At 38.6% G+C, this 24,583-nt stretch overlaps 2 protein-coding genes across 9 annotated transcripts in view; one reads left to right on the top strand and one right to left on the bottom strand.

Annotated features, from left to right (window-relative positions):
* Positions 1 to 12,199, top strand: part of LOC135480701 (pre-B-cell leukemia transcription factor 1-like) — a 52,472-nt gene extending 40,273 nt beyond the window's left edge. For 3 of the 8 annotated variants that reach the window (XM_064760605.1, XM_064760606.1, XM_064760604.1), the window contains exon 8: positions 7,525 to 12,093. In XM_064760605.1, the coding sequence (XP_064616675.1) occupies positions 7,525 to 7,710 (186 nt within the window). In that variant the 3' untranslated portion in view covers positions 7,711 to 12,093. Of the gene's footprint in view, positions 1 to 1,056; positions 4,039 to 7,524; positions 12,094 to 12,145 lie in introns of those variants that run through there. The other 5 variants (XM_064760612.1, XM_064760607.1, XM_064760610.1 and 2 more) reach the window with 3 other exon arrangements.
* A 1,813-nt stretch (positions 12,200 to 14,012) lies between these two features.
* LOC135480712 (coiled-coil-helix-coiled-coil-helix domain-containing protein 5-like) lies at positions 14,013 to 24,443 on the bottom strand. The gene is made up of 4 exons (XM_064760620.1): positions 24,319 to 24,443; positions 21,125 to 21,265; positions 20,158 to 20,306; positions 14,013 to 15,254 (listed from the first exon to the last, which is right to left on the bottom strand). Coding segments are annotated over exons 1-4 (330 nt in total). The 5' UTR covers positions 24,321 to 24,443; the 3' UTR covers positions 14,013 to 15,216.
* Positions 24,444 to 24,583: the final 140 nt, after the last annotated feature.

Raw genomic sequence — 24,583 nt, 5'->3', positions numbered from 1 at the left:
TATTGTGTCATATCGTGAGATATCATCTGGCCAAGTTTGTCTCATGATATGGTAGAGTGTTTGTCTCATGATACCATGATAGCGTATTTGTCTTCATGACATCATGCTGAAGTGTGTGTCTGATGATATCTGTCTACCATGTGATATCGTGCTATCTTATCTGTTTGCCATCTGGTGATATTTCTGCCATCTGATATCATGATATCATATTTGTCATGTGATATTTGTGTGTCCCCTGATATCATATCATATTTGTCATGTGATATCTGTTTTGTCATGTGATATCATGTATCCATTTGTCATGTAGCTCATGTAGCATCAGGATACCATGTTCTTCAAATCATATCAAAATACAGCCAGCACCCTTGGTGTCAAATGTCTGTGAACCTGTCACATTTCTGTGAACCAGTAATGCTGTCATGAACCAGTCACATTGCTAGTGTTTCATCTGTGATGACCAGATGAAAGACTCACACGTGTTTATCTGTGAAAGGAATTCAAAGTGTATGCTAGGTTTACTGTAGCTTTGTGGTTCCATGGTGTAGGGCTTCATTGACACCCGTGTGTCTATTTAAATCTCCCATTCAAACTGATGACTTTTTAAAGGTTTCCTCTAAGAGCATCCAAACTGATTGGTAAGGGGGATTAACTCATGACCATCATGTGAACGACAAAATAAGATGACCAGAGTAGTGGTTGTTGTTCAGCCTTTTGTAAATATCAGAATGCTGTGCAGTATGTGTAGTGTTTTCACAGTCTTGACTTTTCTAATGCTTAAAATTTGTTTTGGGTTTCAGTCGAGACATTGTCCATATATATTCTGATTCTTTATGGTCTCTTTAAAATTTTTTAATCCATTTATGTATGTAATCTTGCCTTCTATATCAGAGATAGAAATTATTGCAGATGTAGCCATCATATTTCTTCAAAGGTTTCGACCATAAATTTTTCTAAAGCTTGTTGTTTTACAACGAGAACCGCAGTTGTTTTTGTAATTCCACGTTACAAGTGGTTGTGATGTTTTGTTGAATGTTGTTGTTGTTGTTCTGTCTGTAGGTTAACGCGTTACGCCATGTTATTGCGCAAACGGGTGGCTTCAGTCACAACGGTGTCTCCACGTCAACTTCAGGCACGATTTATGAACCTCGCATGCCACCATCAGCTCCATCTGGTGGTAGACATTGACATTAAGCCCATTTCTCAAAGCCGTTAGAGATATTAACCCTGTTTCTGCAGATCTGAAAGTGAAAGCAGGGTTTAAATTTATAAGTGATTATTCAAAGTTAACATCGTTTGTGTAGTAATGAAAGTAGTGAGATACAGTATAAACGGGTCAGTTCCACATCGGCAGGTTTGACCGTCCAAAGCATTAAAACTGATTTTGTTTGGAGTTTGGATTGAAACTGTTGACACAAAACAAATCTCTGTTAATTTGATCTTCTCTTCCCATAACATATGCATCCTAAATGTCACGTCCAGATTCACTTTATGGAATCAGGTGCTGTTGTGCCCTTGGAATACATTACACATATCAAAATTGTGTAGATCCTGTTCAGAGCACCGGTGATTTCATATCCGTATGGTGTAAACAGACCTGTTTATTAATGTGGCTGTAGATGAAGGGGTGATGGAAGCCATGTTGCATGTCAGTGTTTATTTTGTGAAGCCTGTCTAGACCTGCTGTGTTGTGAATGTCAGTGTTTATCTTTGTAAAGCTACATGTTGTTGGACTCTCTTGTGCTAGCATTGTATTGACATTGTAGAACAGTACATTTTATATTACAGTTTATATTACTTTAAATTAGTGAATAATTTGATTTAATGTGCTTACAAGTACACATTAATACTTGTAATGGTATATACACCAAAATAATGCAAAATGAGTTAAATTGTGTTCTTGTTTTTGTCCAAAATGAGTGCAGTAAAAGCTTATGTGTTATTGCAGGTTTAACAGGACAGCTTGTTTGAAGCTAGACTGACAGTGATATCATGCAGATTGTTAATGATATCAGTCAGACTAGCAGTGATACCATGGACATACTGGGTGCTATCAGCCAGATTATCAATGATAGCAGGGATATTCCAGGCGATATTAGCCAGAATATCCGTGATATCTGAGATATTCTAGGTTATATCTGGGATATACTGGGTCATATGAGCAAGGTTATTAGTGATATCATGGATATTCTGGGTTAAAGCAGCCAGATTATTAATGATATCAGGGATATTCTAGTTGATATCAGCCAGATTATAAGTGATATCATGGATATTCTTGGTTATATCAGCCAGATTATCAACGATATCAGGGATATTCTAGATTATATTAGGGATATACTGGGTGTTATCAGCCAGCAAGCGAGATCAGTCTACTATTTTAAGCGCAAACCAGCTTACCGATAAGACTGATAACATCTTTGTGACGTTCAGTGTTTAATCGTGTATGTGCCAAATTTTGTTAAACTTTCTCATAATTCATATTGCTTGCATATGTTATGTTGATTCCTAATTTTGATTACCTGAATCTTAAATGTAATGTGAGGAGTTGACTCCACCTGACGTCTTTGTGATGCTTCCACCCCTTTCCCATGGTTATCCTATATTCATCCTGGCACAGGGCTCTTCGAACCATTTGGATGACTTCGGAAACTAGGTCTCTCATCCCAGATGGACATGGGAATCAGGTAGTTCATAGAGGGAGCTCTGAAAACAGGAAGTTGGATTCTAGGAGAAAGAACAGAAACGATGGCTCAAATGTTCATTTTCATGCTCATATCATTTCATTATGTTTATTCGGGTGACATTTGCTTCGTTGTATGAAAATGTTAAAAGGAAAAAGAAAATGAAACGAAAAAAAAAACACCAACAAAAAGATGCATGTTACTTGTTTTGCCTGAAGCTTCATTGACTAGGAATTTTATCAGAGGCATTTTGTTTTACAAGTATTTTACACATTTCTTGTGTACTGAACTCTTACAGTTAAGTATGCAAGTGTGAGCTTATTGAGAAATCAGAGAGTGTTTGATTGAATGATTGATAGGGTGAGTGAGTTTAGGGCTATGTCGTTGTTAAGACATATCATGCAGAAAGCAAACTTTTATGCTTCACAATTTTTAAACAGTGATTTTTTTGGGGGAGTTGGTGTGGGGGAGGAATCTGTTGTTTTTTTTTGTTTGAACTTATTTTATCCGTACCACTTCTTGTGTTTATGCTACCAGCATAATTGTTGTCGTTTTGAGTTTTATGTTTAATGTGTCTTAAGGTGCTCAAACTACTCGGTCAGGTAATGTTATGGTACTAGCTGTGACTAACTTCTGGTTATATAGAAAATTTCCACACAATTGAGACAGCATATTTTTTTTTGGGGGGGGGGGGTTCCTTTTCGGAAATTTTGTTTTCTGTCTTTATGTTTATTTGTCAACATCATAAAGTTGTCAGTAGTTGCTCCAGACCAAATATGGTTTGGAGACTTTTTTTAATTACATAACTGTACCATGTTCTTAATTATTTAAAAGTTAATTTGGTGATTGAGACACATTTTAAAGATGTATGCTAAATGACCTTAAATTTCGCCCGTATATTGTTGTTTTTCCTGTTCAGTTTGATGCTGAAAACGTATACATTCTGAGCTGTTGTTTTTGTTTGTTTTTTTTTCTGCATTTGATCGTTTTGTTGTAGGATTAACATATAGCCATGTTCATGTTATTATGTATGTATGTACATATCCCATTATTGATAGGGGCAAAATTTACGTACTTATTGCTTTGAATGTCAAGTATTTTGAAGGTCGCAGTTTTTAAAGTGCATGCATAATTCATAACCTCATGGATTTTTTCATGAGTTGTTGTTGTTTTTGACGTAAGATATGATAAGAAGTGCATAATAGGTCCATGATACCCATGACTTGTTTGTTTCTGGTATACAGCTTACTACAAGTACCAGACTATTGATGTACTTGAATTGACATTTTAACTGATTGTGGAGTAAGATATAGAGTTCTACCGGAACCAGGCATTTTTTTTTATTTTTCACAAAACAGTGTAAGTCATTCTTCTGCATTTTTTTGGGGGGGGGGGGGGAGAGTGTGAGGGGGTGATCATCATATTGCGTGGTCAGGGTTAGAATGCCGTTGTTGATGCCAGAAGATTTATGGTGTTTTGTGAAAGTATTGCCAAGTTCTTGTAAATGCAACTTAATGAAGAAAAAAAATGTATCTACTGGAGAACAAACCTCATAATGTTCAAAGAAACTACAGAAAATGTCTTTTGTTGTATTGTTACTTTAATATAGAGATAGATAACAAAGTATCCATGTTATGATTCACAGGACCCATTGGTAGGGTAAAAAACCATGCATTGATGTGTACAAAGTTTGAGTTACAAAATACACGTAGTCTATACAGACACACACATATATATACACACACACACACATATATATATACACACACATGTATCCATTGTACGTCATTTGGTAGTGGTAGATTTCTTACATTATCCAGCTTTGTATTTCATTGTGAACTGGAAAACAGGGTATTATGTGTTTGCAACAAAATGAGAAAAAAAAAGTATTATTTTATCATCATGTAAACATGTCATTTTGAAGGACAGTGAGATTGAAACAGATATTGTGCCCAGTCATTGTAATCAGAGTACTTTACCAAATTACCCCTGTAACAAGGATGGACCCAAGTCTTGGTTTGTTAAATAGTTGGATTGTGAATGAAGAATAGGATTGTGGAAGAGTTTGTGGTATTTTGGATAGGTTATGGATAAGTTATATAGATTGTGGACGAGTTACATAGATTGTGCAGATTGTGGATGAGTTACATAGAGTGTGGATGAGTTACGTAGAGTGTGGATGAATTACCTAGATTGTGCAGATTGTGCAGATTGTGGATTAGTTACATGGAGTGTGCAGATTGTGGATGAATTACCTAGATTGTGCAGATTGTGGATTAGTTACATGGAGTGTGCAGATTGTGGATGAATTACCTAGATTGTGCAGATTGTGGATTAGTTACCTAGATTGTGGATGAGTTACTTAGATTGTGCAGATTGTGGATTAGTTACATGGAGTGTGCAGATTGTGGATGAATTACCTAGATTGTGCAGATTGTGGATGAGTCACCTAGATTGTGGATGAGTTACCTAGATTGTGCAGATTGTGGATGAGTTACCTAGATTGTGCAGATTGTGGATGAGTTACCTAGATTGTGCAGATTGGGGATGAGTTACCTAGATTGTGCAGATTGTGGACGAGTTACATACATACAGATCACATATATAAATGCAGATATGAGGAGGATAAGTTAGCAGGTGTGTGGAGGATAAGTTAGCAGGAATGTGGGGTGTTGGTAAAGTCCAAAAATAACAGAATATTCATCAACTTGGTTGGTTTAACACCTTGACTCGAAAGATTTTTAGCTGTATTGAAAGCTGGAAGCTTTATCTGTTTTAATCTGATTGTTATTTGTATGTTGTTGAAAATGTGTAACTGTAGGTGCCTCTGTGTAAGTATAGCGGTAGACATAACCATTTTGTACCTGTGGTGAGCCAATTTGCAGAACAAAAAAACAACAAAAAAACAAGTTTAGCAACCAAAATGATTTTAAAACCATGTATGAAATACAGTACCAAAATGAACTTTCAATTTTAATAGATTTTAGTCCCATATATTTCTGCACAGTGATGTGGTAGTGTTCAGTTCAACTTAAAACATATTTTGCTTGGTATTTGCATCTACCGCACTTCTAGAACAGTAAATTTTTTTTCATGGTATGTTTAAGGTTAATATCATAATACAGAATATTTTCACGACTTTGCTGGTACTGATTAATTTGACCTTGACCCTATGGAATTTTGGTTACCTTGACGTGAAAGAAAAATATGAAAAAAAAGAAGCTTTATGAAAAATCAGAACATCGAAAGGTTTTATATCCTGTATTAATTGTCGGGAAGGGCACTATGGAATGGATTTCAGAAAATTTTAAAAAAGACTTTTGCTTTGAGCTGAAAGGAGAACTAATTTCGGGTTAGTTAGCTGGCTTATGATGTTTTTTAGACCATGTATTATGTTGTCTTGTTTCAGCTGAGGTCATTTTCAGTCCCAGGATATTGTCTGTACTCGTCATGTGACGTGCCATGATATGTTACGGTGAAAATAAACACATCAAACCTCATCAGTTTTCGTATTGTCAGTGTTTTTGTCACTTTTTCTGTCCTTTAGTTTGATGTTTCCTTGACTAGCCCAGGCGCCTCTTTCAAAATTTTTAAGAACAAATTTTTCTGTTGTTTTGCAAAGTTTTGAAAGATGTTAAAGGATGAATACATGTGTGTTTTACCAATTAAAATCAGAGAGCATTTTGTTTTCTGTATTTCTCTTTCAGGAAAGATTTAAACATATCTGATGGTTTTTATTGTAGAAATAAAGTATTGATGTTCAGCATTTAACATGTGCCTTTCTTCATATTCCACTGTGACCGTAATGCTTAAAACCACCATGCATTTCTTCACATTCTGTTTTTTCCAAACACCAGATTGAAACATGACAGTGCAAGTGAGCATAAAATAACACATTTTTGGGGGTTTTACATATGTTCACATGCACTATTATGCATTGATGTTCTCATTTGACCTTGAACAATGAACAAGCTTGTGTTTTTTTCTGACCTTGAACAGTGAACAAGCTGGTGTTTTCTTCTAACCTTAACTAATGAACAAGTTGGTGTTTACTTCTGACCTTGAACAATGAACAAGCTGGTGTTTTCAACTCACATTGGACAATGATCAAATTGAAGAATGAACAAGCTGATGTTTCCATCTGACCTTGAACAATGGACAGTTGTTGACCTAATGCCACTAATGTACATGTATATCCCCGCACAGATCTGCTTAAAGTTTCGCACAGTAATCCATACTAACTGTAGATGTTGTATTTTCTGTGTATAGTTTGTCTTATTTTTTTTCCCCCAACACATTTCTGTTGAGAGAAATTCCTCTAATCCTGGTTTTGCCTGACTCACTGACCCATTTTTGATGGCTTTGTCTATACTATTGTGTTGTGGTATTTTTCTGGCCCATTATCAAATATGAAAAACTAGAAAAACTGATGTGATTAAGGGACTGAACTTCATTTCACCCAGCATGGGAAAAATCTGCATGGTGGCATGACACACTCTAAATTTCTTAGTTTAAGAAAAATACAAATTCAGGGGTAAAAGCTTAGTTCAAGGGAAAAAAATGAGAAAAAAGATATTTTGCATCTTTTAAGCAGATCTGTTTTTGTCTTGATTTACATTCTCTCACTATTTGATTTTTTTTTTTTCCAAAAGTGTATCTTTTTTTTCCCTTTTTACACATGTTCTGTATGTCTTCACAGTATGTGGGGGACACCCATGTCGTCTCACTCTTTTCATCGTTTTTCTTTTCAAAAATGTCTGAAAAAGTATTGAATTTAGTCAGCAAGGGTGAAATTCAAAAACTCAGCCAAGTTCTCAAAAGATCACATCACTTTTTCTCGTTTTAGGGCCCCTCGCGCTCCCTCAGTCAAGGTAGCTCTCCTGGAGAACAGGATCGTAAAGTCGCAGAGGATGGAGAAGGGTGGCCGTCTGGCCAGTCTAGCCTCAGTTTCATGCAGAGCCTCGACGAGGAAAATTCAGCGGACTATGAGGGATCTGCAGATGAACCCTCCTCAAAACGCTCAAAAGTGTAATGGAGAAGCCTGCATTCAAGCTCAGCTGATTGCTACTCTTTGATTTGTGGCAGTCACAGTCTTTTCAGTGTGTCACCAAATTTCTTTTTTTTTAAGAAGTCAGCATCCTTGCCCCTTATGTCAAATTCATGTTCATTGGTTGATGTGTGGTTGCCATGGCTACTCTTTCATATGTCATCTTGCTTTTAATTGATTCTTTACATGATTGCTATTTATGGCTGCAAGGAGCCTGAAAAATTTATCCCAGGTTTGATTGATTGATGAATTATGGCCATGCTTGATTGATGAATCATGGCCATGCTTGATTGATGAATCGCCATGCTTGATTGATGAATTATGGCCATGCATAAAAGAACTTTGATATGATTGGTTGATGGCTGGTTGCCATGACTGAAAGAGTTTGGCTGTGCCTTTGGTTTTCACTGGTTTACATACAGTTTTCAAGGCGTGGTTTGAGTGGTTGGTGCTGATTCTTGTTGAAGTACAACTCTGCTTGTCATCGTAGCAAGCTATTCGCTCGCACACGCAGTTTGTGGATTGATTTTTGTGAAATCAGTCAGTTGCAATATTCTGCTCAGAGTCCCAGCTTAGGTTGCCTTGGTTAACCTAGTATTTCAGCGTGCTCACTTAGACTAAACTCAGTGGCAGATTTTTGCTTGATCTTTGCAGTGTTTTATTATTACTTAAAAATCTAGAAGGAATTAGCATAACTCTGTTGCTACTATCATATTTTCATGTCAGTAGGAAAACTGATTTGCTCATATTGAAATGGCATTATTTGGTCTTCCATTTTGCTTGTCCTCAGTGGAGTTTCTGTTTGAACTAATCGACACATGCATTATTCGTTTTTTACTAGCAGTTGATTGGCTGTGTAAAACTTTGCTCTTATTCCATGTTGTTGTGATTTACCACTGACCTTTGTTAACATTAAAAGTTCAAATGTTAATAATTGTATAATGTGACTGTAAAAAAATTCACAAAAAGTTCCATTTTTTGGCAAAGTTTGTGACAAAAGTCTTGGAATTCCTGTTGTATAATGAAGGAATTGAAACTGCGACAAAATAAAACTGACTAATTTAATATGTAGGAAAGAAACTTGAAGATGGTTTCATTTGGTTCACACTTCCTCTTGACATTTCCCATATTTAACCTTCTGCTGTACTCGCATGGTAGAACTTGTTATTCAGTCAATTAGTCCAATGAAAATAGCACCGTTTGATATGATTAGTAAAATTTGACTAAACATATTGGGTGAGTGAGTCTAGGAAATAGGGCAGTCCTGTTTCATTGGCTCATTCAGTTTGCCACCAAGTGTAGAAGTTAACAAATCTCCCTGGGTGGTTGTAGTCTAGGAAATAGGGCAGTTCTGTTTTCATTGGCTCATTCAGTTTGCCACCAAGTGTAGAAGTTAACAAATCTCCCTGGGTGATTGTAGTGTAGGAAATAGGGCAGTTCTGTTTTCATTGGCTCATTCAGTTTGCCACCAAGTGTAGAAGTTAACAAATCTCCCTGGGTGATTGTAGTGTAGGAAATAGGGCAGTTCTGTTTTCATTGGCTCATTCAGTTTGCCACCAAGTGTAGAAGTTAACAAATCTCCCTGGGTGATTGTAGTGTAGGAAATAGGGCAGTTCTGTTTTCATTGGCTCATTCAGTTTGCCACCAAGTGTAGAAGTTAACAAATCTCCCTGGGTGATTGTAGTGTAGAAAATAGGGCAGTTCTGTTTTCATTGGCTCATTCAGTTTGCCACCAAGTGTAGAAGTTAACAAATCTCCCTGGGTGATTGTAGTCTAGGAAATAGGGCAGTTCTGTTTTCATTGGCTCATTCAGTTTGCCGCCAAGTGTAGAGGTTAACAAATCTCCCTGGGCGATTGTAGTCTAGGAAATAGGGCAGTTCTGTTTTCATTGGCTCATTCAGTTTGCCACCAAGTGTGGAAGTTAACAAATCTCCCTGGGTGATTGTAGTCTAGGAAATAGGGCAGTTCTGTTTTCATTGGCTCATTCAGTTTGCCACCAAGTGTAGAAGTTAACAAATCTCCCTGGGTGATTGTAGTGTAAGAAATAGGGCAGTCCTGTTTTCATTGGCTCATTCAGTTTGCCACTAAGTGTAGAAGTTAACAAATCACCCTGGGTGATTGTAGTCCAGGAAATAGGGCAGCTCTGTTTTCACTCAGTCGCTTTAATACCTTGAAGTATGAGTTTGCATGTTTTGGCGTCACACGTCCATACCAAAGGCGATGAATGTACACATGCATGTAGCACTTGGCAGTTTTACAAAGTGGGGTTGGTCTCACAAGAGAAATGGATTTTTGAGTATTTTCTACTGACTTCTCCGTCAAGATTTTGTGCACATTCCTGGAGAAGAAGCTGTTTCATACAAATTATTATGAAAGTTTCATCTGGTGTGTTGTTCATGCGTGTATATATACAAAGTGCTTTGTGTGAAATTTACTCTTTTTGCTACAATACTGTGCTTATATTAATTGTGTTTTGCTAAACTGCTAGTATGTCTATGTGAACATCTTTTTTGTTGGCATTATATGTTAGGCAAAGAAAAACATCTTTTGTTTTGAAGGTATTAAGATCTGCATGGAGAATTGAGAAAGTTTTTGAAACTGACTTTACAAAGAGACATCTTAGTTACAGCACCTGTATATACAATGAAAGGGAATGTTGTAAATTTTGGTTTGCAATGTTTACGGTTAATTACATTGTAAGGCTTGACGATCTACATTATTTTAGAAGTTTTAATAACTCTGACAAGATCGGTTTCAATGAACCTGTAGACTCCTGAATCAACATTCACATTTTGTACAGGTGTTGTTTTTTTTTCTGAAGTTTTGAAGAACAGCAGATAGAGTACCCAGACACTTTTGGGAAAATTCCGAGCACAAGCAATTTGATACATTACATCTTTGTAGGGAATAACTGAATAATTCACATTCAGTGTTCAAAAAAACAACGATTAAATCTGCAGGACGTGTATTATGAGTCAGTGTGTACAAATTAATCTTGCCACCCTTCATCTGTTAAACCCCGGTCAGGTTTGATTTCTGGGCAAACTGTAAATCAGTGGGTTTTTTCTTGTAAATCACTTTGTGAAAGTGGCCAGTGGACAGAAACTGTAGGTTGAATTCACACAAACTGGTCACATACATGTGTCTACTGTAAATCTTCAACCTTTTCACCAGCTAATGCACTTTCTTCAGTTGCATTTATGCATACTGTTATGAAAATGACACCAAAAATTATTTGTTTGTGGCGATAAAGATGCAAGCTTCATAAAACTGCGCAAATTATTTCCCTGAACTGCACAGTTCTCTCAGAATGTTTCAAAATATTGGTCACAGGGATGGTTGAAAAGGTTGAAGAATTAGGGTAGATACTGAGAGAAACGTACAGGATGGTTTGCTCGGTCACATGATCTGAAGTTTCCCCAAGCACTGATGATCGCTTGTATTTGGTGTACATTGAGTCATATTACGAAGAGAGTACATGTATTAATATATACCAATGTATATCCACTGTGGGTTACAGTATGGAATTCTAGTTTTTTTGTGTATTTTATAGAATTCATGTATTAAGATGCCCACATCTGCTCCAGACATCTCTTTTTTTTATTCACTCTAAAGGTTTTTGAAGATGTTTATGTCAAACTTGTTAGCTATGAACAATTTTTGTTTTAATGAAGTGTATTCACTTGATTTTTTTTTTAAGTTGATTAAATCATGAAAAAATATATCTGATTTTTGTCTTAAGCATGCATACACTTTTATGAAGTTTTAAAATTAGATGTACATATGTACACAGTCAGGATGTGAAATTAGCATTTTATCAGGATGTGAAAATAAGCATTTTGTCAAACTTTTACAAAATGGCATTTTATAATGTGATCTTCAGACAGTTTGTGTTTCTTGCGTTTGTTTTAATTGTGATGTGTCCTAAGTAGGCCTGCATGTTTGTCTCTACAAGTATTTCTTTGATGATCAATTTAAATTGTTAAGCATAATGATCAATTTAAATTGTTAGGCATAATGATCAATTTAAATTGTTAAGCATAATGATTACAGTGGTAGTTATGAGAGTAAACTGGAATTGTTTTCAGATATTTGTGAATTATATGTCTATTATGGTACTATTACACCACTTGATTCAAATCAATACTGTTAGTTATACGCCGAGTGTGTTTACAGATTGATGATGCGTTGAAGGGAGACATCTCTGACACAAATGGGAGGTAACCCAACTGACAATGTTATCAAAAGCTAGTAGTAAATCTCTGTAATAAATGTATACGTTTCTAAATGTAGTCCACCATCATGTGTATCAGTGTCTATCATATCGTGAATAATATTCAAAGTATTTCAATAAAGGATGTCAAACCAATCTGGTCCAGCTTTGAAACAGTGTTGATAATCAAACTGTTTTTACCATCAGACTCAGGTAGCAGGTTCAAGATGCAGTGCACTACATTAACAGGCAGTCTGCACTACGTTACCAGGCTGCCAGCACTACGTCACCAGGCTGCCGGCACTACGTTACCAAGCTCTACGTTACCAGGCTGCCGGCACTACGTTACCAAGCTCTACGTTACCAGGCTGCCGGCACTACGTTACCAAGCTGCCGGCGCTGCATTACAAGGCTGTCATGACTTCATCATCAGAAAGGTAGGAACATCAAACACACTACACTGCACTGGCCTGCATTACTGCATGCAGGAAAGATTCAGCATTGACACACAGACTGTTGATTAAATCCCTGGCTTGGACTGGAGATTTTGCAGATTCCAGTGCCTCTAATGTCTCGGGAGGCACCAAGCAGTTGAAAATGCTTGTTTAATACATTTGCTGAAGATGGCCAAGGGTTCCCTTAAGCTCTCCCCATTTTCCCCCCACCGTAATATCTGCAGCTGTCATATAAGTGAAACATTCTTGAGCATGTCCACACATATCCACACATAGCACTGATGGCTGTCTTATAGCAGAAATATCCTGACCCCAAGATCGCGAAGCTATCTTAGACTTAAAGTCAAAATTTCAATCATTAAACTAGGTTTTTTCCTTTTGGTTATTTTAGCTGAAATTTGTTTTACCACTGGCTTACCCAGAATATTTTGACATTGTTACATAGGAAATACCAATTTTAAAGCGATTTGAAATTTTACCTAAAGTCCAAGATTGCTTTGTTACCCCGGGGCGGGGAGCTCAGCATCAAACAGCAAGCAACATGTAATGAAGCCTCTCCCATTCGCAATGTACCGGGACAGACTTTCTTCAAGTGGGTAGGTTTGTCACTCTCATGGCAGAGGGAAGTCACATGAGTTAGTCCCTGACTTCTGGTTTCCTCTGCCCATAAATCCGACGGCATGATCATACACCTGTGTAAGTACTTGAACAATTCTTCACACGCCGATCAGATATAGAGAATCAATAAATAAACAATGTATGTGTCCTTGCATTATTGGAAGTGTTAATTCAGTTGTACTTCTGGTACTTGAGAAGTATGGGTTCCCAGTGACGTTGGTAAGAGGTGTGTGAACCTACATGTATATTGTGTCTTCCTGCGGCAGCGCGAGTTCATGCCGTCAAAGTGCTGCCAGCACTGAAGTATCTTGCCAAAGACGCCAGACATGACACCCCCACCCAGTTACATTATACTGACACCGGACCAACCAGTGCTGATTCCTTGCTCTAGCCTCTCCGTGTGAGCACCCACTGAGGCAGCAACATGTACCATTTTTAAAGTCTTTGGGTTTGACCCCAGTTCTCCCAACTTCATGTGAGCACCCACTGAGGCAGCAACACGTACCATTTTTAAAGTCTTTGGGTTTGATCCCAGTTCTCCCAACTTCATGTGAGCACCCACTGAGGCAGCAACACGTACCATTTTTAAAGTCTTTGGGTTTGATCCCAGTTCTCCCAACTTCATGTGAGCACCCACTGAGGCAACAACACGTACCATTTTTAAAGTCTTTGGGTTTGATCCCAGTTCTCCCAACTTCATGTGAGCACCCACTGAGGCAGCAACACGTACCATTTTTAAAGTCTTTGGGTTTGATCCCAGTTCTCTCAACTTCATTAGGCTATCAAAGTGGTCTCTTCTAATCCGTCATCATTACTGTGGTTTCTTCCTCCAACAAACCTTATCCTCAGAGACAAAGGCAGTAACCTGTACCTTGAGTGCTTCATCCACAAACCAGTGTGAAGCCTACTGAAAAGGGTAATATTCTTGTATGTGAAATCTGTGAAAACATCTGTCTACAAAAAACACACATATATTGCACAAACCCAAGTATTTTCCCACACAATTATGGCTGATATATTTGATCAGAGGTCCATGCGCATACATGTATATAGCCTTCGACGACGACGCCACTCTCCACACAATTATGGCTGATATATTTGATCAGAAGTCCATGCGCATACATGTATATAGCCTTCGACGACGACGCCACTCTCCACACAATTATGTCTGATATATTTGATCAGAAGTCCAAACGCATACATGTATATAGCCTTCGACGACGACGAGGCCACTCTCCACACAATTATGGCTGATATATTTGATCAGAAGTCCAAACGCATACATGTATATAGCCTTCGACGACGACGCCACTCTCCACACAATTATGTCTGATATATTTGATCAGAAGTCCATGCGCATACATGTATATAGCCTTCGACGACGACGACGCCACTCTCCACACAATTATGTCTGATATATTTGATCAGAAGTCCATGCGCATACATGTATATAGCCTTCGACGACGACGACACTCTCCACACAATTATGTCTGATATATTTGATCAGAAGTCCAAACGCATACATGTATATAGCCTTCGACGACGACGACGCCACTCTCCACACAATTATGGCTGATATATTTGATCATATTAAGATATGTGGCCACAGCAAAGACATGTTCATTATGGTCAGAAGTTGCATTCTAAGTAAAATGTGATTATTTTTCTATGAATTCATTTGTAACAAACTCTGGGCACAACTCAGAAAAAATGTGAAAGAAATGAGAAGGCTTGGTTTCCAAGATCTGTCCATGAACAGAAAAGCAGAACACAGGCAACAGTTTTACTGTAGCCCCAGACTAATTTCAAAGAAGGTTTTGTTCAAATATACCAACCCTATCTGAAAAAAACATGGAAGGTCAGTATGGATTTTTTTTTCTTATTCTGGCTAATGAAAGAGGCATTTTAAAGAAATTAAAACTTGGACCAAAATATTCTTTCAAAAGGACAATAAAAACTGTTCTAGAGGGTAAGGTGGGGTTAAGCCCAAAAAACATATATCTGTTGATGGCCATCATCACTTTCATCACAAAACAGAGGTACACCCACGTCCTAAACCCAATTGGATACAAATCTGTTTTCATGCCGCTCGTACAACTGTCACATGGCTGCAGGTGATGCAAGCCACAGAGATCTGCATTTGGCTCTTGAGTGTATGTGAATGACACTTTCTGTATTGTCCTTGGTTGTAACATATGGTAAGTATCAAGATTTGGCTCCTCTGTCAGAAACACTTTTAATATCTGCAAATAAACAAGAATTAAAAATCTCTATTACAAAGCATAGTTTTATATCTGTGTACAAGATAAGTTTTTGATGAAAGGATAATTAGGGTTTATTGGTCACACTGACCAAGGCCAACAGTCTGGGTATCACATTAGCATGTTACAACCATGACAATGCTGGTGTAACAAAGGGCAGCACTGACTGTGTGCCTACATAATCAGGGTTTATTGGTCACACTGACCAAGGCCAACAGTCTGGGTATCACATTAGTACATTACAACCATGACAATGCTGGTGTAACAAAGGGCAGTACTGACTGTGTGTCTACATAACCAGGGTTTATTGGTCACACTGACCAAGGCCAACAGTCTGGGTATCACATTAGCATGTTACAACCATGACAATGCTGGTGTAACAAAGGGCAGCACTGACTGTATGCCTACATAACCAGGGTTTATTGGTCACACTGACCAAGGCCAACAGTCTAGGTATCACATTAGCATGTTACAACCATGACAATGCTGGTGTAACAAAGGGCAGCACTGACTGTGTGCCTACATAATCAGGGTTTATTGGTCACACTGACCAAGGCCAACAGTCTAGGTATCACATTAGTACATTACAACCATGACAATGCTGGTGTAACAAAGGGCAGCACTGACTGTGTGCCTACATAATCAGGGTTTATTGGTCACACTGACCAAGGCCAACAGTCTGGGTATCACATTAGCATGTTACAACCACGACAATGCTGGTGTAACAAAGGGCAGTACTGACTGTATGCCTACATAATCAGGGTTTATTGGTCACACTGACCAAGGCCAACAGTCTGGGTATCACATTAGCATGTTACAACCATGACAATGCTGGTGTAACAAAGGGCAGCACTGACTGTATGCCTACATAACCAGGGTTTATTGGTCACACTGACCAAGGCCAACAGTCTAGGTATCACATTAGCATGTTACCACCATGACAATGCTAGTGTAACAAAGGGCAGCACTGACTGTGTGCCTACATAACCAGGGTTTATTGGTCACACTGACCAAGGCCAACAGTCTGGGTATCACATTAGTACATTACAACCATGACAATGCTGGTGTAACAAAGGGCAGCACTGACTGTGTGCCTACATAATCAGGGTTTATTGGTCACACTGACCAAGGCCAACAGTCTGGGTATCACATTAGTACATTACAACCATGACAATGCTGGTGTAACAAAGGGCAGCACTGACTGTGTGCCTACATAACCAGGGTTTATTGGTCACACTGACCAAGGCCAACAGTCTGGGTATCACATTAGCATCTTACCACCATGACAATGCTGGTGTAACAAAGGGCAGTAGTGACTGTGTGCCTACCTAACTAAGGTATAACTGATCTGGGATGTTAACTCTGCTATCTTAGGCTCAGCTTAAGTATACAGTATCACAGGACTACTGAGACCAATTCCACAAAGCAATTTCTGACAAGTCATGATTTAAAACATTGTCACAATGCTTAGTTTTTGGTTTTGGAAGTAGAAAATTGGACACATTTTGTCTTTAGCTACATATTGATGACGTGGCCAAAGTTATAATTTCTAAAATTGAAAAGTAGGCTTCATGATCACGTTTCAATTTTTGACTTAAGTCAGAAATGGTTGTGTGAAATCAGCCTTTGGAGCCTTCTCAAGTTGAGTACACTGTTGAAATTTCACGCCAGATCCACATTTCTGCACAGCTTTGCAGACAGCGTTGCATGAATTCTGCAAGTGACGGTGCTAGATGTCATAAATACTCTGGCGGCTAGTCCAGACGTGACAAGGGCGGCTTACCTAAGGTGCTTCAGGCTATACACAGCAATTCTAGAAACATTGCTTAACTAATTCTGGGAAGCCAAGAACCAAAAGGTGACAATATATCAATTTCCAAAACAAAAGCATTTCCAAAAGAGAAATACCCCCCAGAGGCTACTCAGCCACATCTTGTTAATAATGGTGACAAATTAAATTCCGCTATTCTGGTCAATGTCTGTCCTTCACTTTATGGGTGTGTGAATGCGAGTGCTTGGATTAAAGCACCAACGATTTTCTCCAGGAAAGAGAGTCCAGTCAGGGTATGGCATATTGGGGGGACTTACAAGTGATTCCTGACAAACTTCATGTAAGATATCATGAACGGTCATCTGACCACAAATGTCTGCCAAGTGAACGGCCATCTGACCACAAATGTCAGCCAATTGAACGACCACCTAATCATGAATGTCAGCTCAATGAACGACCATCTGGCCATTAATGTCATCCTAGTGAACAACCATCTGACCATGTCAGCCAAGTGAACAGCCATCTGATCACAAATGTATGTCAAGTGAACAGCCATCTGATCAGAAATGTCAGTCAAGTGAACAGCTATCTGATCACAAATGTCAGCCAAGTGAACAGCCAACTGATCACAAATGTCAGCCAAGTGAACAGCCAACTGATCACAAATGTCAGCCAAGTAAACAGCCATCTGATCACAAATATCAGCCAAGTGCTAGTTCCCCACGAGAAGAGGAGGCAATGGAAGTTTACAGCCCTTCATCTGTCTTGATCTGAAGGATAAGTATGACCTCTCTACACTGGATCAGTCACAACACTAACCTGAGGATCAGTCCATTGTACATGTACATGTGCTAGCTTCAATATGCGGACTGTCACAAAGAATATAAACACAGCTAGACTGGATCTGTCACAACACTAATCTGAGGATCAGTCCATTATACATGTACGTGTGCTAGCTTCAATATGCGGACTGTCACAAAGAATATAAACACAGCTAGACTGGATCAGTCACAACACTAATCTGAGGATCAGTCCATTGTACATGTACGTGTGCTAACTTCAATATGCAGATTGTCACAAAGAATATAAACACAGCTAGACTGGATCTGTCACAACACTAATCTGAGGATCAGTCCATTGTACATGTACGTGTGCTAACTTCAATATGCAGATTGTCACAAAGAATATAAACACAGCTAGACTGGATCGGTCACAACACTAATCTGAGGATCAGTCTATTGTACATGTACGTGTGCTAGCTTCAATATGCAGACTGTCACAAAGAATATAAACACAGCTAGACTGGATCTGTCACAACACTAATCTGAGGATCAGTCCATTGTACATGTACGTGTGCTAACTTCAATATGCAGATTGTCACAAAGAATATAAACACAGCTAGACTGGATCAGTCACAACACTAATCTGAGGATCAGTCTATTGTACATGTACGTGTGCTAGCTTCAATATGCAGATTGTCACAAAGAATATAAACACAGCTAGACTGGATCGGTCACAACACTAATCTGAGGATCAGTCTATTGTACATGTACGTGTGCTAGCTTCAATATGCAGACTGTCACAAAGAATATAAACACAGCTAGACTGGATCTGTCACAACACTAATCTGAGGATCAGTCCATTGTACATGTACGTGTGCTAGCTTCAATATGCGGACTGTCACAAAGAATATAAACACAGCTAGACTGGATCTGTCACAACACTAATCTGAGGATCAGTCCATTGTACATGTACGTGTGCTAGCTTCAATATGCGGACTGTCACAAAGAATATAAACACAGCTAGACTGGATCTGTCACAACACTAATCTGAGGATCAGTCCATTGTATATGTACGTGTGCTAGCTTCAATATGCGGACTGTCACAAAGAATATAAACACAGCTAGACTGGATCTGTCACAACACTAATCTGAGGATCAGTCCACTGTACATGTACGTGTGCTAGCTTCAATATGCGGACTGTCACAAAGAATATAAACACAGCTAGACTGGATCTGTCACAACACTAATCTGAGGATCAGTCCATTGTACATGTACGTGTGCTAGCTTCAATATGCGGACTGTCACAAAGAATATAAACACAGCTAGACTGGATCTGTCACAACACTAATCTGAGGATCAGTGCATTGTACATGTACGTGTGCTAGCTTCAATATGCGGACTGTCACAAAGAATATAAACACAGCTAGACTGGATCTGTCACAACACTAATCTGAGGATCAGTCCATTGTACATGTACGTGTGCTAGCTTCAATATGTGGACTGTAACAAAGAATATAAATACAGCTAGACTGGATCAGTCACAACACTAACCTGAGGATCAGTCCATTGTACGTACGTGTGCTAGCTTCAATATGCGGACTGTAACAAAGAATATAAACACAGCTAGACTGGATCAGTCACAACACTAACCTGAGGATCAGTCCAATGTACATGTACGTGTGCTAGCTTCAATATGCGGACTGTAACAAAGAATATAAACACAGCTAGACTGGATCTGTCACAACACTAATCTGAGGATCAGTGCATTGTACATGTACGTGTGCTAGCTTCAATATGCGGACTGTCACAAAGAATATAAACACAGCTAGACTGGATCTGTCACAACACTAATCTGAGGATCAGTCCATTGTACATGTACGTGTGCTAGCTTCAATATGCGGACTGTAACAAAGAATATAAATACAGCTAGACTGGATCAGTCACAACACTAACCTGAGGATCAGTCCATTGTACATGTACGTGTGCTAGCTTCAATATGCGGACTGTAACAAAGAATATAAACACAGCTAGACTGGATCAGTCACAACACTAACCTGAGGATCAGTCCAATGTACATGTACGTGTGCTAGCTTCAATATGTGGACTGTAACAAAGAATATAAACACAGCTAGACTGGATCTGTCACAACACTAATCTGAGGATCAGTCCATTGTTTCACGCCTTTAATGTACAACCTGACAGGGATGGGTTACATGATACACAACAGAAATGAAAATATCATGAGGAGTTATCCCAAATGACCATCACTTTCATCCATTACCTGCCCATTTTCATCTGTGTTCATCACTGTGATCCTGTACCAAATCTTACCTTCTGCAGTGTAAAATTTTTTGGCGCATTTTTTAAACGCATTTAAAAACTGGCCACAAAGCTCAGCTTTGGATGGGTGAGTGCTGATACATTCGTCATACTTTTCGAAGGAGTCCACACATCCATATTTTATGTTCTGTATCGTTGGGCTGGAAACAGATTAAGGAGTTCTAAGATTTCAGCTGGAGTTATTTCCCTTTTATCATTAAACAACAAGACTTCCAGGAAATACAGCACAGCACACAATTTATATCATTTAATAATAATTGAGAGATAAAGATGGCAGACAATTTTAGTACCTTGGAAAAACAACATTGATTTATTAAAGGAGACAAAACTATACGGGTTTGTTGGGCCAATTTCAGGCCTTCACAAAAAGTATAATTTTATCAGTGTACACAGAAAAATGCCCTCAGAATATGCTTTAATAATCACCTTGTAAACACACGAAAAAGTTGAAGGATTACAGTACTCCTGAATTTTTCACCTATGCCACAGTGGCCAGTTTTAGTGCGAGAAAAGTGCAGAGTGCATGACATAAGCCACCAACCTTTGACAAGTAGCTGACGAACTTTCACACATGTGATAAACACATCATATTGATAAAAGTCATGCAGTTTTCAACAAACATTAGTCCGTGCAAACGGCCATACAAGCATTGTCGACCTTTTATGGTCACCTAGGCTTCACAGTCAGTGAGAGCAGGGAAATCTACAAATTCCCTGTCCACAACTGGGATTGAACCCACAACCTGTGTGTCATAGAGACAAGCATTTTAATCATTTCCCCATGGTTCCCTCCATAAAAGTAGTACTTAAACAGACAGTTCATTAATCAGAATAAGATTCAAGCAATTGTTAATGGTAGCCTTATGCGAACATTGGAAAGGCAGCCTTCCACTTTAAAGTCAGCGTAAGTTCAGTAACAGACAATCCTGCTGCATGCAGCTGTAAGAAAATAAACTTACTGTCCTTCAGCACATTTGTTCAGCTTGGCTTTCTGTTTGTCACAATCCAAGTGCCACGTGTAGGGGAACTTGTCCACACATGAAGCATAACTCTCAAAATATCGACTACAATGCCGCTTCACCAGCTCAATGGATATGTCCCTGTGAAACCATACAAAACAGACTTGATATTAACGCAGACATTCATCTACCCATATCTGTAATGCTAACTTCTAACACACACAGACTAACGCACCCCATGCATGAGACTGAATCCCTGTAAAACCATACAAAACAGACTAGATATTACCGCAGATATTCATCTGTAATGCTAACTTCTAACACGCACAGACTAACGGCACCCCAGGCATGAGACTGAATCCCTGTAAAACCAGACAAAACAGATTAGATATTACTGCAGACATTCATCTGCCCATATCTGTAATGCTAACTTCTAACACACACAGCCTAACGCACCCCATGCATGAGACTGAATCCCTGTAAAACCAGACAAAACAGACTAGATATTACTGCAGATATTCATCTGCCCATATCTGTAATGCTAACTTCTAACACAAACGGCCTAATGGCACCCCATGCATGAGACTGAATCCCTGTAAAACCATACAAAACAGATTAGATATTACTGCAGACATTCATCTGCCCATATCTGTAATGCTAACTTCTAACACAAACGGCCTAATGGCACCCCATGCATGAGACTGAATCCCTGTAAAACCATACAAAACAGATTAGATATTACTGCAGATATTCATCTGCCCATATCTGTAATGCTAACTTCTAACACAAACGGCCTAATGGCACCCCATGCATGAGACTGAATCCCTGTAAAACCATACAAAACAGACTGGATATTACTGCAGATATTCATCTGCCCATATCTGTAATGCTAACTTCTAACACAAACGGCCTAATGGCACCCCATGCATGAGACTGAATCCCTGTAAAACCAGACAAAACAGACTGGATATTAACGCAGACATTCATCTGCCTATATCTGTAATGCTAACTTCTAACACAAACGGCCTAATGGCACCCCATGCATGAGACTGAATCCCTGTAAAACCATACAAAACAGACTGGATATTACTGCAGATATTCATCTGCCCATATCTGTAATGCTAACTTCTAACACAAACGGCCTAATGGCACCCCATGCATGAGACTGAATCCCTGTAAAACCATACAAAACAGACTGGATATTAACGCAGACATTCATCTGCCCATATCTGTAATGCTAACTTCTAACAAACACAGTCTAACGCACCCCATGCATGAGACTGAATCGAAAAGTTCTCAAAAGCTTACAGGAGGTCTCCGTGGCTCAGCTGGTTAGCACGTTATTGCAGCGTAATGACCCAGGAGACTTTCACCAATGCGGTCGCTGTGAGTTCAAGTCCAGCTCATGCTAGCTTCCTGTCCGGCAGTATGTGGGAAGGTATGTGCGGATGGTCGCAGGTTTCCACCGGGCTCTGCCCAGTTTCCTACCACCATAATGCTGGCGGCTGTTGTATAAGTGAAATATTCTTGAGTACGGCATAAAACACCAATCAAATAAATAAATAAATCAAAGGCTTACAGCTAAATTACTGACATTTTTGCTGCTGTACCAGGTGATTTCATTATCATGCCTTGCCCACACCCCTTCATACCAAGTCATTTCCAACCCTGTACATTTAACCCTGTAAAGCTTAAAATATCTATACACTTCACACTATATTTGACTTCATGTAAGTATGACCTGTTTGGTTAGAAAACCTCAAGTATGTGCAATACTTTATTTTGTCTATGTGATGAGTGTAGACTTTGTTTTGTCTGTGTGATGACTGTAGACTTTGTTTTGTCTGTGTGATGACTGTAGACTTTGTTTTGTCTGTGTGGTACCTGTAGACTTAAATTTGTCTGTGTGATGACTGTAGACTTTGTTTTGTCTGTGTGGTACCTGTAGACTTAAATTTGTCTGTGTGATGACTGTAGACTTTGTTTTGTCTGTGTGGTACCTGTAGACTTAAATTTGTCTGTGTGACGAGTGTAGGCTTTGTTTTGTCTGTGTGGTACCTGTAGACTTAAATTTGTCTGTATGACGAGTGTAGACTTTGTTTTGTCTGTGTGATACCTGTAGACTTAAATTTGTCTCTGTGACGAGTGTAGACTCTGTTTTGTCTGTGTGATACCTGTAGACTTAAATTTGTCTGTGTGATGAGTGTAGACTTTGTTTTGTCTGTGTGGTACCTGTAGACTTAAATTTGTCTGTGTGATGACTGTAGACTTTGTTTTGTCTGTGTGATACCTGTAGACTTAAATTTGTCTGTGTGATGACTGTAGACTTTGTTTTGTCTGTGTGATACCTGTAGACTTAAATTTGTCTGTGTGATGAGTGTAGACTTTGTGATCTGATGGCACTGTGTCACCACAGTCAGACATCTCTGTGTTATCACTGATGTTTAATTAACGGCTTAAGGTAATCCATTAAACTGTTCATGTAAATTTCACCCATAACAACAGGTTATCCCTGAAACACATGCACCCACAATTTTAATAGAAACAATGTAAAAAGTATGGCTTACAGAATTGCAAAATGCCTGACTGTGGATCTGACAATTTAGAGTCTTTCATCTTTTAATCCATTCCATTTACTGCAAAGTATACTCACATTTTATAAATTAGAGGCAGGTATCATCTTTTGATGAAGTATACCTGTTGGAAACCAATACTCCCTAATTATATTGGGTATGAAGTGACTTGCGATTAAAAGACTTAGGTATGAAATGACTTGGAATGAAACGGCATGGGTACACAAATTACTTAATTGGGATTAAAAAGGTTGAGTGTTCAATAGTAAAATACGTTTTTGCCATTGTGTGTAGTTTATGGTGCGTAGAGTTTGAATATTTTGGTTAATCTGCACAATTCACAGGTATATTTATACATTGAACGTAGTTTGGTAACCGTTTTATGCTGTTGTAAAGAATATTTCCCTTAAACAACGGCAGCCAGCATTATTGTGGGAGGACACCGGAAACCAACGATCCCATGTACAATCGAAGATGTAAATACGGCCAGCATGTGCTAGATTTAAACTCGCAGCGACTCTATTGGTGAGTACTAGAGCAGGATGGGGATGTGTTATTTTAGAATCGGAAAAAAATGGCAAGATGATTGTCAAAGTTTCACGTCCTTGACACATTGCTTACATAGTTCAACAAATGAAACGAAATGATGTGCTACTTAGCATCATCACGAATCTCCTAAAACAGCTGTTTACACCGTCACTTTACTCGACAACCACGTGTTCCAGTTTGAAATGTTTACAAATTACCGGAAGTCGTAACAACAGGGAAACAAATAAGCAGACGACACAATTTTTATCTTTGTATAATTTTTACCTTGTATCACTTTAAAACTATTTTGTTGATTTCACTATCACATTTTAACAGTTTGTGGTATGGTGAGAAATAA

The sequence above is a fragment of the Liolophura sinensis genome, chromosome 13 (assembly GCF_032854445.1).
Source record: "Liolophura sinensis isolate JHLJ2023 chromosome 13, CUHK_Ljap_v2, whole genome shotgun sequence".
NCBI classification, from domain to species: Eukaryota; Metazoa; Mollusca; class Polyplacophora; order Chitonida; family Chitonidae; genus Liolophura; species Liolophura sinensis.
The sequence above is the reverse complement of the archived record's forward strand: the minus strand, read 5'-3'. Positions and strand labels throughout refer to the sequence as shown.

What these genes read in the sequence shown, in the direction of transcription:
- LOC135480712 (XM_064760620.1), bottom strand. An exon ending in AACAAATGTGCTGAAGGACA is followed by an intron (nt 20,307 to 21,124) that starts GTAAGTTTATTT and finishes ATCTGTTTCCAG; the next exon opens with CCCAACGATACAGAACATAA. An exon ending in AAAATTTTACACTGCAGAAG is followed by an intron (nt 15,255 to 20,157) that starts GTAAGATTTGGT and finishes GTTTATTTGCAG; the next exon opens with ATATTAAAAGTGTTTCTGAC.